The following is a 15,421-nucleotide window of genomic DNA, read 5'->3' as shown; positions in this document are numbered from 1 at the left end:
GAATTTGAAATGACAGATGAAAGTCAGCACAATGAAGATGCAGTACGGCGCCTGAAGCAATACCTTTGGTCTTCTGTCATGTATCCACTACAACTTTGGCTGTGTTGGTTGTCCTGAGGACTGTTTCTCAGCTGGTGTGCTGGACAAACACGACTGTGTAATATCTTCCCTGGCTCTTACAATAACCCTGATGATGTCATGGCAAAGTAATCACGTTTACCTAATATTGGGCTCGGGCCTGTTCTACAAATTGGGGTCTGGGGTTTGCACCAAGACCATTTAGAAGGCAGGAGGATGTAATGAGAGACTTGCATTATGGGCTGCAGTGTTCTTAGAGCCCTCCAATCTCCTAAGTGCAAAACTTAGTCACTGAACGAACCCTTTAAGTTGGCAGTGTTCCTCTCACAAACATTGGTATTTTGTACCTGGTCCTTTCCAGAAACCATCTGTCTCCAGCCTATTGCTTGCACAATAGGAAAATAGAACACTCCTTGCAAGTTAAAAAGCAACTAAATACATTCAGCTCAATTCGTCTTGATATTACTCATCTGGAGCCAACATGATTCAAAATTCCTTGTAGACTGGAAACACTATTGAAGTGCAGACATTGCTACCTCAGTCGAAGCTTTATTCTTTACTCTTTTAACACCAAATATGAAGAATCAGGCAAAGAATTCCCTGAAAGACCTGCTCTGCACGCTTCGCTATTGAGGTATTTTGTCATGTATGAGGTGATGCGCACTCTGCTAAATGCTGACAGCTATAAATGGTCCGTCTGCCCGTCTTTAGACACCAACAGTGGCCTTCCCCTAAGATATGTCAGTTTCTGTGATCGCTCTGATGCAAACCATGTTGAAGGGATTGATGGCCATCAGACAGCTCAGACTTCAAACAGGATTTTTCAAGGTTGGTTACTTGTCATGATAATTTTAATTTCTTTCTCTTTAGAGTTGCTCAAGGATTATTTTGCTGGAGTTGTACTTTGAGAAGAGGTCTTAAAGTCGACTTGAAACTCTTGACTTGCTCTTCTGAGATTCCTTCTCTGTCATAATCACGTTGTTGTTGAGGGGACTACAAAGACAAAAAAAAAATGTAGTTTGTCTGTCTTCTTTGTAAACCTGCACAGTATGTCTATCTATGGAACATCATAGCAACTCCTATTAATAAGTTTCCTTACTCTAACTACAAGAAACAAAACTTTACTTTTATAATGGCAGCCCACATGCTCCAAGATGATCAACGTTTGATCATCTTCGCTGATATTTGGTGTGTCGCTACATTTAAAGAAGGAAGGTTTATGTGGTCATTAAAAGGGACTGATGTGACAGCGCGGCTCTTGTTACACGACCTCAGCTCCTGCTATTGATCCTCGGAGAACAAAAACCTGTCGGATTCTTTAAACCCAAAGCTACAATTTGCATACTCTCAGTGACAGTGAGAGGGAACTGTTAAATATATTTGAGCTTTAATGCCCAAAAGTCGTGTAATACAGTTTGCCATCCAGTTTCGCAGAGAACATGCGCGTCTTCCAAGCCGTCTGCGCTAGTTTTATTCCAAAAGAAGGAAATAGAAGCATTGAATCTCTTATATTTAAGCTGTGGTTTGAATCTGGATTTTCACCTGACGTACAGTGGAAAGCTTCCATTGCAGCCGAACAGCTTTATGAGACACATTTAGGAAGTTTTGCATGAATCTTTGGCCAAATGTAGATAACAAATGTTTCCTGAGGACCCATTTATCTCTACCCTAATGATGGATTTCTGGACAGAAAACATAAGAAAGTCCATTTGGTGCATCATCCTTGATTTATTAATTCAAACACATTTTGTGATAGCTGCAGCCTGTTTCCTGTGTGAGATGTGTGAGCTTGTTATTTCTGGGCATTTTAATGGAAAATTGCTAGTTTCATTTTTAATGACCATTACACTAGTTAGCAAGTCACACTGCCATTACAGTAAGTGGCAGCATTTCATTTCATTCCATTATTTGTGGCGGAATGCAAATCATGATGGGTTTTTGTAACATAATTCATGCACAAATGGTGCATGTTCTGATCCTTTGATCTGATTTGAATGTTTGCCCAATAAACATAATGTATTTGCCTGTTTTGTTTGGACAAATCAGCCACAACATGACAGTGAAAATTTACATGGTTTGAAATGCTGAATATTTGATGAGATTTCCATTTTCTGAGTACATTTGATGTTTATACAACGTCGTGAATAATGTGAGTGACATGAAATGCACTAAAATGCAAGTTTATATTCCAATCCAGTTCAATCAATTTTGCTTGTTATCTCTGAATAGGTAATGAAAAGCGCAAATCTCACTTATTTAATAATTACTAGTGTAACAATCATGTAAGACAGAAGCCCTCAAGTCACCCTTTGTTATGCCTGGCAATAACACTGAAATATTTAAGACATTTTTGCTTCAGTAGGTTATCTGCTGACTTCTATAGCTGCCTTTTACACTCTCCTTCTTCTTTTTTTTTTCTTCCAATAGCTACACTCAGATGTGGACAAAGGAGATGGAAAGGTGAAGTATGTGTTATCAGGCGAGGGCGCCACTTCCATCTTCACCATTGATGAGAACACAGGAGACATCCACGCTACGAAGCGCCTTGATCGAGAGGCTCAGGCTTACTACACCCTTCAAGCTCAAGCTGTCGACCGACTCACCAACTTACCTGTAGAGCCCCGGTCTGAGTTTGTAGTCAAGGTGCAGGACATCAACGATAATGAACCCAAGTTTCTGGATGGACCGTACCTGGCAGGGGTACCGGAGATGTCGCCCTTAGGTAAGCCTCAGTGTTTGGCTTAAGCATAATCCCAAAACAGATCCCCCTTTATTCCATATTTCCCCCCTATTTCTCCTCTAAACTCTCTCTTCCCTTGCTCTAACATCTGCATCTGATAATTTTCCACTTCATTGAATTCGTCTTCATCTTCCCAGTGTTCACTTTATAAGACCCCATACATGATAATCACATTGTGCCCAATTTAAACTACACGAGGCTCTTCTTGCTCATGAGCCCCACATCAATAGAGGTCCAGGGTAAGCCACTTAGATTCGGGCACCTCTTGGGCAGAGTGTGCCGTTGTCTCGTCCCATTCACTGATCTGTTGATGAAGGATAACGACATAAGGGTTTTGGAGCTCTCGGTTCATTTCAGTTCAGTTGGTAAAAACGTGATTATGTGCCGAGATTGAAATACTAATATTCCCTTGAAACTCCAGCTAAGGAAAGAACATTTTGTTTGGGTAGTACATTTAGTCATTCAAATTAATTCACAAAAGGCATTGAGAATAAAATACCAGAACAGAAAGCTAAAATACAAAGCAAGTAAGAAGTCAAAAACCATAGTTCAGTTCAGTTTTCTTTAAAAGGTGCAACCAGTTCAAAACATGTCACCCCATTGCACTTTATAAAATAAGGTGAAGATCTTACCAAATTTAAACAGAGAAACCCAATGAATACAAAGTTTCATTTAGATTTCCTTTGATAAATATTCAGCAACACTTGGAAGAGACAAAAACAAAAAAACCTTTTCAGGAAAGGATGAAAAATACGTCCAACAAAATCAGATATTTGTACCAAGGTAGCTAAAGTCAGCTTGAAATTATTTGTCTTATTTCTAACAATAACCTGAGTGATCTTCAGGTTTTGTGAGTGGAAATCGGAAATAAACTCACCTGCTGATCATCTTGTAATAGATCTTTTTAAACGGATTTCTATTTAGTCCAGTTAATCTGATATAAAGAAGCTATTTTAAGCTTCAAATTACGTGCTTATTTTCAGCTGCCAGACGTATCTACCATCTATCTACCTATCAAGAGCTGTTCCAATTACTCACTGGCCTATAATGTTTGAAGCCTTCAGTCTTGCTAGCAGCTCTGTCAGCCTATATTTAACTGCACCAGTGCTTTAAGCAAAAATACTAACCTGTGCACACTCACAGTGTCACTTCTCGAAGATGTTTCAAAGTTTGTCATGTTCACCGCTAAAGTTTCGCGGGTTAGCATGCTAACATTTGCTATAATTAAAAATAGAACCAAGCAGATTTAAAGCCAGCAGGAATGTCCTGGTGAGTTTAGTCAAAAGAAATTTAAAATTAGGAATCATGGTGACGCTCAGGGAGAAGTCAGATGTTCGTCAAAGTTAGGCCGAATCATTGTGTGGGGAGCATGAACGTCAAAATATCACCGCGATCAATCAGTCAGTGCTTGTTGGGACATTTAAATCAAAACCATAGACCTGTGCCTCAGTCAGAAAGTCATCAGGATAGATCCTCAGGTAACCATGAATGTCTATGCCAGTCTGTTCAATACCTTATGATAATAGCAAGCAATGATGCTATTACTGCAGTATGACTAATAAGTTGTCATAAAAAAACTAAAATGTCACCCTCATGGCAAGGCTACATCCTGAAAAGTCAGGGTATTAATAAAGTATTGGTAATTCATTTTCTAAAGATCATGAATGTCAGCTTCATTCCACCTCTTCAAATAGTTACATAATAGAGATTTCAGTCTGGACCAGAGTGGTTGACCAGAACTGCCATAGAACTAGTGCAGCTAAAATCATAATACAGGCTAATATAACTGTCCTAAGAACTCTGCACTTCATATTCTGTTGATCACATTAGCATTTATGACTGCAGATATACCTTTTATCTATCTGTTTTTTAAAAAAAAAACACTCCTGAAGGAAACCACCGTATCAGACCTTGTCTGTAACTGGCTGCATGGTCAAGATTTTCCTCCAAGGTTTCAAACAGGTCTCGCCCATGCAAAATATGAGTAGATGCAAATGAGTGACAACAACATCCTGAGGCCATTCAACTCAGCAGGTGTATGAGGATGACAGTGAGAGAGAGAGAGGCTGACCTCCATATTGATAAACCATGGTATGCGCTGTTTGTATGTATATTTATAATATTTAATCATTTTTCCAAAGCTGGCTGTGGTTATTTTTGAGGGCTTGATATTTTGGCCAATAAGAACTGGCTGCTGCCGAGCGTAAAATGCTTTTTCATGCTATTTTAAAATCAACCAGACTCACTGTATTGTGATGTGAAGTCTGATGTGCCTTCATTTACATATTTATCACTTCACATATGTCAGCCCAGACCTCGAGGCCCAGAAATGTTGATGAGTGACGCATGTTTGAAAACTAACTCAAGCAAACTTAAGGTCTGAATCAGGCTGGAAGGCCATGGGCATTTTTTCACCAAATTGGGCTCAGAGTTCATGGTAGCCTGTATTTCCAGGTAGCTGGCTGCAGAAAATGTCTCTGAAAAATGTCTGATCCAGAAGAATACATTTCTGTCCCTCCATTATCCTGCCACTTCACAGAGGCGACACAGTAAGCAGAGCAGCACAGACATCCTTACCTTCCTCCAGCTCCTCCGAGGGGTTCCTAAAGCCCTCCAAGGCATGCTGGGAGCTGTGGTCTAATCACAAGTGAGCTGTGACTTGTGGGATGGAAGCAGAAATGAACTCGGCTGTCAAGAGACAGAAAATGCGAGCTGGGCTTCCCTTTTGATTAAAAAAATACAGCGTTTGAGTTTATTTTAAACCTGAAGAATAGTAACTCAATGGGAACGCACAGTTTTGTTTGCAAATATGCATGACAGGGCACAATGAGCATCGTATAAAAGAGGTTGAGAAGGACTTGACCCGAAACTACATCCACTTAAGTTGGTGAACTAAATATACTGTCATTTCGAAACACTTTAGACACATTCTGGTAACAGTCTGCAGGGAAAACTGCAATAGCAGCTCTTGGCTTCTCTCTAGAGAAAACTGTGTAATTCTGTACTCAAGTAGAAGGACTGAGCAGCAGACAGGAGTTAGGTGGCATCACTGAACACTGTCAGAGCTGTTAGTGGAGCCATGGTGGTCGAGTGGTAACTGAGGAAAAGTAGGGAGTGATCTCTCTATTTTAATGCGTGTTTTGGACTCGTTATAGGAGGTGTGTTCAAGCTAAAACAGGGGTAATCATCTGTTCATTAAAGAGCCCATATTATGCACATTTACATGTTCAAAAAATAATGAATATAATAGATTTGCATGCTTTAATATTAAAAAAACTCATTTTTTCTTTACATTTTGTTGCAGCATCTACATTTACGGTTTTAAATGCTTTGTTTTTGCTCCTCCATCTTGGAAAAAGCTTAGTCTGCTCTGATTGGTCAGCTGCACCATCAGAAGCAAGGCGACTTTGGGTATGCATTGTGAGTTTGTTGATGTAGCTTCAGTAAAAGTTGCTCCAGCAAGGGTATAATGGTAGATGCAAGAAAGCTGCTCATTCTTTGTGTGAAGTTGTGTCAAATTAGCCGCAAGGCAGGTGTTACACAAATGAGTTACACAATAATGTAAATAAGTAACAGAAGAAAACCCCAGATTTAAATGAAGCATTTCACGGGCAGTTCGGGAGCTGTGTTTTCTTCGGGAGAGAATAACTCCCTTCGGCTAGGACTTGCAATTTTGCTGACATTTTACAAGCACAAAAAAAGACTATAACAAGCTAAAAACCCAAATTGCATAATATGGGCTCTTTAAATCTGCAACAAATTCTGTTTTTCGGCCACTTTGGGGCAGTTATTATCACATAATGTGTTGATGTGATTTTAGCAGTTGTGTGTTTATCCATCCGGCGGTTATGGACCAAAACTGGTCGTATTTCAGGGCACCTGGCAAATGTCGTCCTTTTAGTTTGTGTTTGTTCAGTCCCTGCCAACTCTTGAGGGAATATGTTTGTTAGCTAAGGCTGGGTAGCTAGTGTACAGACAGTGAAGCAAAATGATGAAGTTGTTGCCAAGAAAATAAGACGACTAAGAGCAGAAAAATGCAATGTACGACAGCTTCATAGAGCTGAGAGGAGATGTAGAGGCTGGTGATTATTCTTTTGTGCATTAATCACTTTATACAACCTCTTTCACCTATGTAAGTGATTAATGTATCTTTTTTTTTTAAAGTCTCACTGCTCTAGCATTACAGTATACACTAGAGAATCTCACAAAAGCTCATCCTATAGCCCAGCATCACATCAGTATCTCAGACATGCATAACACCATACACATGGAAATGAGTGAAAACCAAGGTGTTGGGGCTTTTTTTTTTTTTTTAGACCGTTCAAAGTCAAAATTAACATTTCAGGAGGAATACAGTGGTGCCGGGAGCCGTTCCAAGGGAAGCAGTGCTTTGCTTACAGCGCAGGCGAGGAGATCTCTGAAGGATTACACAGCTGACTGTCAACAGGGGGTACAGAGCTCAGGCTTAAGGAACCAGAGGATTAGAGTACAAGGACTTGGAGTCTCGTGTCCAACCCGAGATAAGACAGCAACTTGGTGCATCAGCCACAGAGGAGGACGCGTTCCCACCACGAGTTGCAGGGTCACCCCCGCCACTTTATTTACTCCGCCGGCACCTGTGAAAGTCTACATCACAAGTGGCTGCAACAACAGGAGAATAATGCATCGCTGTGTCTTTGTAAATATCTGCTCAGAGCAATTATCAATGCCGTAAAGAACAGGGAAGGGGCCAAGCACTTCTTGTCCTCCATAATTCCTTTATAGATGTCTTTAAATCATTAATGGTTGCCGCTTTGCACCGCTGATGAATGGGTTCAATTTAGAGGAAATCATGAATTTAATTAATTAAAGTAATTAGAGGCAGTGCTCGTCCATACACACTGAGACCTTACGGCCCGGGGTTCTCCGAAGGCTTTTGTCTTAATCACGGCAGGGATGTCAAATAAAAGACAAGAGAGCTTGAGGACAGTTGGAGGTGTGACAATCATGAGACTTGGCTCTCTCTCTCTCTCTCTCTGACTGCACAGCGAAGGGGCCAAAGGAGCAGTTCGAGGGCTCATTACAAGCGTCGGGAATGTAATGTCAACCCAAGGCCACAGCTCTTGAATTTACTACTCACCAGTCCTATATCCAGCTGTCATAGTTCCTGTCTAATTCATGAGAGCACAGGATGGGACAGTCATTCAGTTCTGGAAATGAAAAAGGCGTTCCGGTTTAGGGAAAGTCGATTTAAATTGTTTTTTGTCATCCCAAGCGGAGGTTTGGTGTCATTTTTGTAGTCACTTTTTCATCGTGGGCTGTAAATATACACTCAGGTAGACTTTATGCAACACAATAAAACAAGTCTGCTCTATTTTTACAAAGCTCTGATATGTGTAAATTCACATACATGGTGACCACTGAGGAAGTGTGCCCTTCCCATTAACATACATTAGACAGGCAGAATATTACAGGCATGTCTGAGTATAATGCAATCCAGTACAGCATGAAACATGTAATGAAAGTAACACTTATATGACAGCATCAAATCAACTAAACATTGTAGGCGTCAGAAAAGTCGACCTAAAACAGTGGAAGGCATGAAATCGGCAGGCATTTTCTTTAAAAGTCTTGAAATTCATTCTTTTGCTGTTGCAAATACACGTGGATTGAACTCTAAGCAGTAATCCCTGTTCCTCTGAAACAGCGGGGAGCAGGTGTGAATGTGCATGAATACAATCAAGTTAATCAGCTGTGGCAGCGTCGAACGCTCATAAAAGGCCTTGGAAAACGGCTGGGCTTAAATGAAATGTTTCATTGTGGATTTTGCCGAAATTGTATGTGTACAGTATCATTTTTCAGTCAGATTTGTTCTCTTGGAGTCTCATATTTGTGATTCTGGGTGGCCCAGTTGAGATTAATATATAAAAAAAAAAAATTACATCCTGGGTCACATTTCTCAATTTTTTGATTTCGTTATTTTGCATTGTGAGTGTGCCCGACAGTTGCATGGCAGCCTGTATATGCAAGAAGAATACCGGTCTCTGTGTCAGATTACGCATGCCACATTTATTTTCATTACTGGCAGATGACAGTTGTTCACCGAAAGATACGGAATTGATTAGGAAGCCTGTTTTGTACACAGCTGCGGAGAATGAATATAAAAAAACGGCAAGATCTGATCCATCACGTCGATGAAGACGGACAAATATTGAAGGGACACTGACGGGGCTAATTGAGTAGCAGATGACAGCCTGGTGGAGCAGAAAGAATCTGTTCGGATTTCAGGGTGTTCATCATCATCATTGTGTGTGTGTTTTCTTTCACTTTTTTGACATCCAACTTCACCCAGCTGGTGTTACCTTTCATTTATTGTTAGGAGAGGATTTTTCCTGGACTCGCAGGGCAAGCAACCTGTAGAAAAAGGCTAAAAAAATAAACCCCAAGTCCATATTGAATGTTAATTTACCGCCTTGTCTGCTGCACCATGTGTGAAGTGATTTTAACTATCAACCTGTAATAGAGATCCAGACGTCGCCCGGGTTCTCTTTCACACAGTCATCCTTTGACCTTGGTGTTTTAAACTACCTGTAATATAACCTGTCATGACTAAGAGGTGATGATATAATCTAGGTGTCCTTCTACAAGCGGCCTGGTGATAACTTCTCCAGCTTCGCCAAGCTTTTTCTTTTTTCCCCCTTTCGTCTTGCTCTCTCTCTCTCTCTCTTATATTGTTCACATCCAGGGCCGCAGCCTGTTAATTCTGCTTTATAGCCAGAATGGAGAACTCTAATCTTCAATTTCCATGATCACTTCATTCTGTAAAAGCCTGTAAAATACATCTCATGTTAGAAAGTGAGATTTTTACTGGGATGTTTGCTTCGGCGTAAAATATCACCAACTTGTAAGACAGCACTTTCTGTCATACGCTACAATACGGGCCCCGAGCGTTGCCAGATGTGTGCATGTAGCAGTTAAAGTGAAATATTCAAGCATCAAGCTGCTATTCAAGCTGAAAAAGACACATATCGGGAGAATGTGAGTTTCCAAGGTTATTTTAACAATGTCTACCGTTGATGATTTCACTACTGCCAAGTGTGAGACTGCTGTAGGCGTCAGCTTTAAGAGCAGCACTGACGTACAGTCTAAAAGCAGAAAATAGCCCCAGCCATAAACGGTTGTTTGTGGTGATTTCAAATTTTATTAAATTGCTTTTCCTCTCCGTTATCAGATGAATCAATGCTTTGCCCGAAAATTCGTTTCACCCCGAAAAAACAAAAATGCAACCGTTCAGCGAGCCCGGATGAAACAAGAAGCCTCATTCACACCGTAATGAATGACCTATTGAAATTGATTGGCACTGATTGTCGATGATTATGTTTTATTTATTTTTTGCCTGTGAAATCTTCAAACGCTTCTCCGCTTTACCTTCTGAGCCACGGCTGTCAGCTCGAGTCACATCAACCCGCCGTTCAATCGGTACATTTAAAGGGAAGCGCAGAAGGAGTCATGTCTGATGTCTTGTGCCTCGGAGGAAGTGTGGGAGAGGACAATGCTGCACTGCACGCAGAAACAACAGTTGTCAGTTGTCAGCAGAGTTCACAGTTGAGTTTGAAAACAAATTTCCTTCTTGTAGGCTGCAAGGACGTTTTGGGATTTGGGGGCACTGCTGGGCACTACAACAAAATCCGACTTCATATCTTGGGTTTTATAACTTTATCTGCAGAGCTCCACTACATAATGTCAGTGGCGTCCCCTGAGTCTAATGTGCGATAACTGAATGGCAACAACTAATCCGTCTTTACTGAGTCACAGCCCGACAGAAAATACAGCAGTTATTGCACTTAGTAGGAAGAAGACTTTGCTATCGCCGCTAACTGGCTTGGTTCTGTAGCTAATAGCCAGATGATGGTGTTGTTAGCGAACAGATGTGCCCATTATATAATGCTAATGCATTAAAGTGGAGTTGCTGCTGCACTTGTGATTTTGAATTAACTAAATAATTATTAATTTAAAGCAGACCAATCAGACAATGTCACAGAAGCATAGGTAAGGCAACAGATGTGATATACTGTACTTAGGGTGTCGAGCTGGAGCTAACCTGCAGCACCTGTTCTTAGTTATGCTTTTAAAGCTAACAAATATGTAGATACGACATAATCTGGATGAAAACAAGAAGAAAGAATGCACATTTATGCAGTAGGCCTATCAGCATAGATGTGGCAAGTCAGTCCAATCTGGTCTGGTGAATGCAGATTGCAACTTGCTATCCGTGCAACTTCTTTTGTTGGTGCACCAGCAAATAGTTTAGATGCACAGACATTCTTATTTACAGTGAATTATACATGTTACCTTGCTTCTTCGGGAGCTTTTACCGCACTATGTTGACTGTAAACTGGGATAAAAGTGCAGATAATGAGAACATAAGAATGATCTTGTTGCCTAAATCTGATAAAAGGCAGCTTTTCTTTGGTTATAACATAGGCAGCGTTGAATTTTATTAGAATTTCTGACTCCTCACTGCTTCAGTTTTCTGCTGCCGTCCCAGCCATGCTTTGTCCGCCCTCTTTGCAATGAATGCAATGCATAATGTTGGCTGCTCTATCTCATCCCTGTGTTTCCCACAGGTTGAGAATTACTTGTGGTGGTGGGTGGCGTGGCGTGACTGATGTGCATGCAGAGACTCATGCAGTTTAGAGGGGGAGAGTGTAACTCAGGTTGTTGGCTGAATCAATAATTCACAGAATGTCCCCTAAACTCCTCACATGCAGTCTGTCGGGAGACGCCACGATGTACAGATGTTCGCTCACATGTGTCGGTCGACGCTACTGGGAGGCTTGGCACAGAGAAGCTTCTTCTCCTCACCCAGTTAGTGCAGAACAGATGACTCAGACTGATGTGTACCCAAATGCTAGTTGGTTTAAAAAGAGTGAAATAAGGTCAACAACGTCAGATTTCTAAGCTGGAACAGTCATTTTGTGTGTCAGGTCAGGCCACACAGAGACACTTTTGGAACCCTGACAGGTAAAAGCAGCAAAATCCTCTTTTGAGATTGCAATTTTGACGTGAGCTTATAATTAGCATTGCAAATGTGGATAAATAACTGAGATATATGACTGACTATAGCTTTCCAACACGGTGCCACTGACCAAAGCAGCTCTTCTACTTTCCAGTCATAACTGGATTTAACTCTGATAATAAAACAAGCAATTAATTAAGTCATCTTGCGAGGTTTGTGACCCTTAGACAAATTTATCCACTGTTTAACGGCCACTTTTCTGGTCACTGGTAGGGGCCTGGCTCCAAAGGGCGGGAGTTGCTATGGAGATATGAAGAGATTGCTTTAAAGGGGACTCTGGGTGGGTCTGTTGACTTGTCTTCTGGCCAATGAAGTGAACTGGTGCGTCCATGCAGGTTTGATGAGTTGGAAAAAATGGTGAATACTGTCTGTAGCTTTAGCAGTATTAACAATTAATATGTGATGTTAGTGGAAAGTAACCCTTTAGAACCACTTGATTTCTCATTTAATAAGAAATGTTTTATGAAATTGTACCTGGTTCTAAGTGTCTGGCTTAGGTTTTGCATTGCAGAAACCCACTGGACCGTATATCTTAATGACATTTTGAGTTGATAAATCAGGGATTTGACAAATATTTCAAATTAATGCGCCACTGAGATTAAACGTCATTTGACAAGTGTTTTTGGAAGTAACACCTTTAAAAGTCTCTTGGTCTTTCCCTTTTAATATGAATTCCCTAATGCGTCTCTGCCTATGATACCAAATACCTGCATCTACAATAAAGGAGTTTGACCATTTTAAAGGTAAAGCATTAATTCATTGAAGCTGAATGGATTACAGGCCTGGAGTATCCTTTTTAGATAAATAACATTATTTAGGTTGTTTTTTTTAGGTCAATTTCTAAAAGATCCCTTTTCACTCTACTAAAAGCAATGCAATTCATCCATCCAACTACACGATTAAACCACAATATCCTCCTGACTCTGCACTCATATTAGAATTTGAAAAAGCACCCTAAACAACAACAACAACAACAATCCTTCTGAAATCCTTCTTCTTGCCTTCAGATATCATTTGGTTTTCATCGTCGCAATTTCCCTTCTGCAAAACAATGTCGTCTCTAGAAGATGTTTGTGAGCCTTCAATCAGCGAGTGAATGAGTTACCATCTGTGCATGCTAATACAGATTTTAATAAATAAAAAAGCTACTTAAAAAGGAAGGTAGAAAGCAAAAATAAAAGGTTTTCCCAAACCTGTTTTCTTCTAAAACTTTCTGTCATAAAAATCTTTCATCTAGTTTTATTGAGCCCTAATTAGTACAACACAAAGGTACAGTGTCCTCCTACGACATTGCTGGGGGGGAGATGTGCACTCTTTGACTTTTTAAAAACCACAATAAGTTGCAGTTTTTGGATGACATGGGACACATAGTAATTTGTCTTTCTGGCTGCAGAAATGGAATCAACAGATTGAAGTAACCAGGAAAGATGCTGCTAACTGATCTGCACAAGGCAAATGAAAACAATGGCGCTGGAACGATCTCTAAAGGAGAGGAGATGCACTTTAATCCTGCTGCAGCATCCCCGCATATTATGGCAACTACTGAAAGTGTGATTTGTTTAGCAGCTTTTGAGGCCAAGAGCAAGAACACGACACATGTCAGATGTTTTGGTTCTGCTGAAGATCTCTGAGAAACCGCCGCTTTAAACTCGCTCAAGACATTTTTGTACAAACACGAAATACAAAAACTAAAGTAAACACCAGCCCTAGTAAAACAAGACAGTGTAAAGACTAATGAGATTATTTACTGCCTCAGAAGTTACAGTTTTCATTGCCTTTCTCTCTTTTCCCCCCCGCTTTCAACTAGAATTGGTCACACGCTCTGTTGATATGATGACTATGTCCACATTTAGCTCTGTTTGACTTGGCTTCTGGATGTTGTCTTGGAAACTAATGAAGGCCTGTCTGCCCACAGGAACCATGGTGGTGCAAGTGGCGGCCACAGATGCAGATGACCCAACATATGGGAATAGCGCCAGGGTGGTCTACAGCATCATCCACGGACAGCCGTACTTTTCAGTGGAGCCAAAGACAGGTAGGTGCAGACATTTGCTCCCACTGGTTTCCATTTAACACACACACATGGCCACAGTGCATCATTTGAGCATCTATTTACTATATGCACAATTTTCTGCCAGTTTTGAGACTTGTGCTTGTGCCTGGGCTCCTGACACTGATTTGAAGTGGGCTGTATTTTCAGATTCTGGCTTCATTTTTGTGAAAACCTGATGACTGATGAGTTTTGGGGGTTATTTGCTTATGTTGCCCAACCGCCATCAATCAAATCTGATCCAACTGCAACCACAGAGGCCTCATAAAGCAGATTGAGTTTTTCACTTTTAACATATTATGCCACATTTCAGTACTTTCAATTTAGCTTTGCGGTCTTTAGCAATGTCAAATTTAACAGCAATGATAAAGCGTAGTTCTCCTTTCTTGTCCAAATGTGACATTCGTTGCCTACAACTAGACGAACGAAAGCGTTACCCTCAAAAGATGCAAGTGTTTTAATCAGTGTGATGAATTCCCTCTTAAAATTAAAATATAGTTTTCCACATTTAATGTAAAGCACATTTACTTTTAGTGGTCATTAAATTTGCCTTGTCTTTGTATCCTCTGCCAAACAGTGGCCACAAGTGGCAATTATGAGATAAAAACACTCCGGGTGCTTTTCATTATGCTAACATGTCTCCTTGCGTCCGTCACTCTTAGCATTTCCAAGCTTTCCTTAGCTCTTTCTACCTTTTAAAGGTAGGGTACATCTGTGTTTCCTCACACTAGCCTCCTCTCTCATCTCCTCGAGGTGCGTTTTAGGGATTTAAAGATCCTACATAATGACAAAGGGCAAAACTTTCCAGGTCGTTGGAGCAGAAAGGACGCGAGGAAACAAATTAGCATTATAAAAACCACCTAGTGAATTTTTTACCCATTTTCCAAAATTTCCTTGAGTAGTTTTCTGTAAAAAACACATCATTAGTTGACCTGACTGAGAGCCGGTGGGACAGGATCACAAGCATGAAACGTCAAACATGTCTCTTTGTGAGGGTTCGCTATGTTTGCTGCTTATAAATTCAACTCTGTTCTATTTTGTTTAGGCTTGTTCTCCTTTATAAAATAGTGTAAAGTACAGGGATTGACTGAACATGGCAGTGAGTTATGACAGTCAGCTATGCTCCCAGACTGAAAGGTTCCATATGGTGAAAATCTATTTTTATTGTGTTTGTTGGTTGTTATAAATGTAGAGGTGTAAACTAATGCTGTTTGCAAGGTGAAACTTTCTGAAAGAACTGCTGCCTTACAGCCGGCCAGGTTTGTTTACAGTCTTGAGCTGCTTCGGCTAATTGAAAAATGTCTCAGCCACAAGCAAAGCATGCCACATACTTTGCTGTTGACTGCAAGAGTGAATGCAAGGATCTTTCTTTGGGATGTTCATCACAGATCGAGATCAGAGCCTATCACAGAATTTAAGTAATTGATGTTGGCACCAATCTAAGCCTAATCCTTTGTTTGCCTAAGTTGTGACAGAATACTTTGCAAAAACCTGA

General features: G+C 40.6%; 1 protein-coding gene across 1 annotated transcript in view; it reads left to right on the top strand.

Annotated features, from left to right (window-relative positions):
* Positions 1–15,421, top strand: part of LOC110950935 (cadherin-7) — a 120,760-nt gene that overhangs the window by 42,991 nt on the left and 62,348 nt on the right. Inside the window, 2 exon segments of the mRNA XM_051940460.1 lie at positions 2,506–2,800; positions 13,792–13,911. Of these exon segments, the coding sequence (XP_051796420.1) occupies positions 2,506–2,800; positions 13,792–13,911 (415 nt within the window).

This window comes from Acanthochromis polyacanthus, chromosome 20 (genome assembly GCF_021347895.1).
Source record: "Acanthochromis polyacanthus isolate Apoly-LR-REF ecotype Palm Island chromosome 20, KAUST_Apoly_ChrSc, whole genome shotgun sequence".
NCBI lineage: Eukaryota > Metazoa > Chordata > Actinopteri > Pomacentridae > Acanthochromis > Acanthochromis polyacanthus.
The sequence above is the reverse complement of the archived record's forward strand: the minus strand, read 5'-3'. Positions and strand labels throughout refer to the sequence as shown.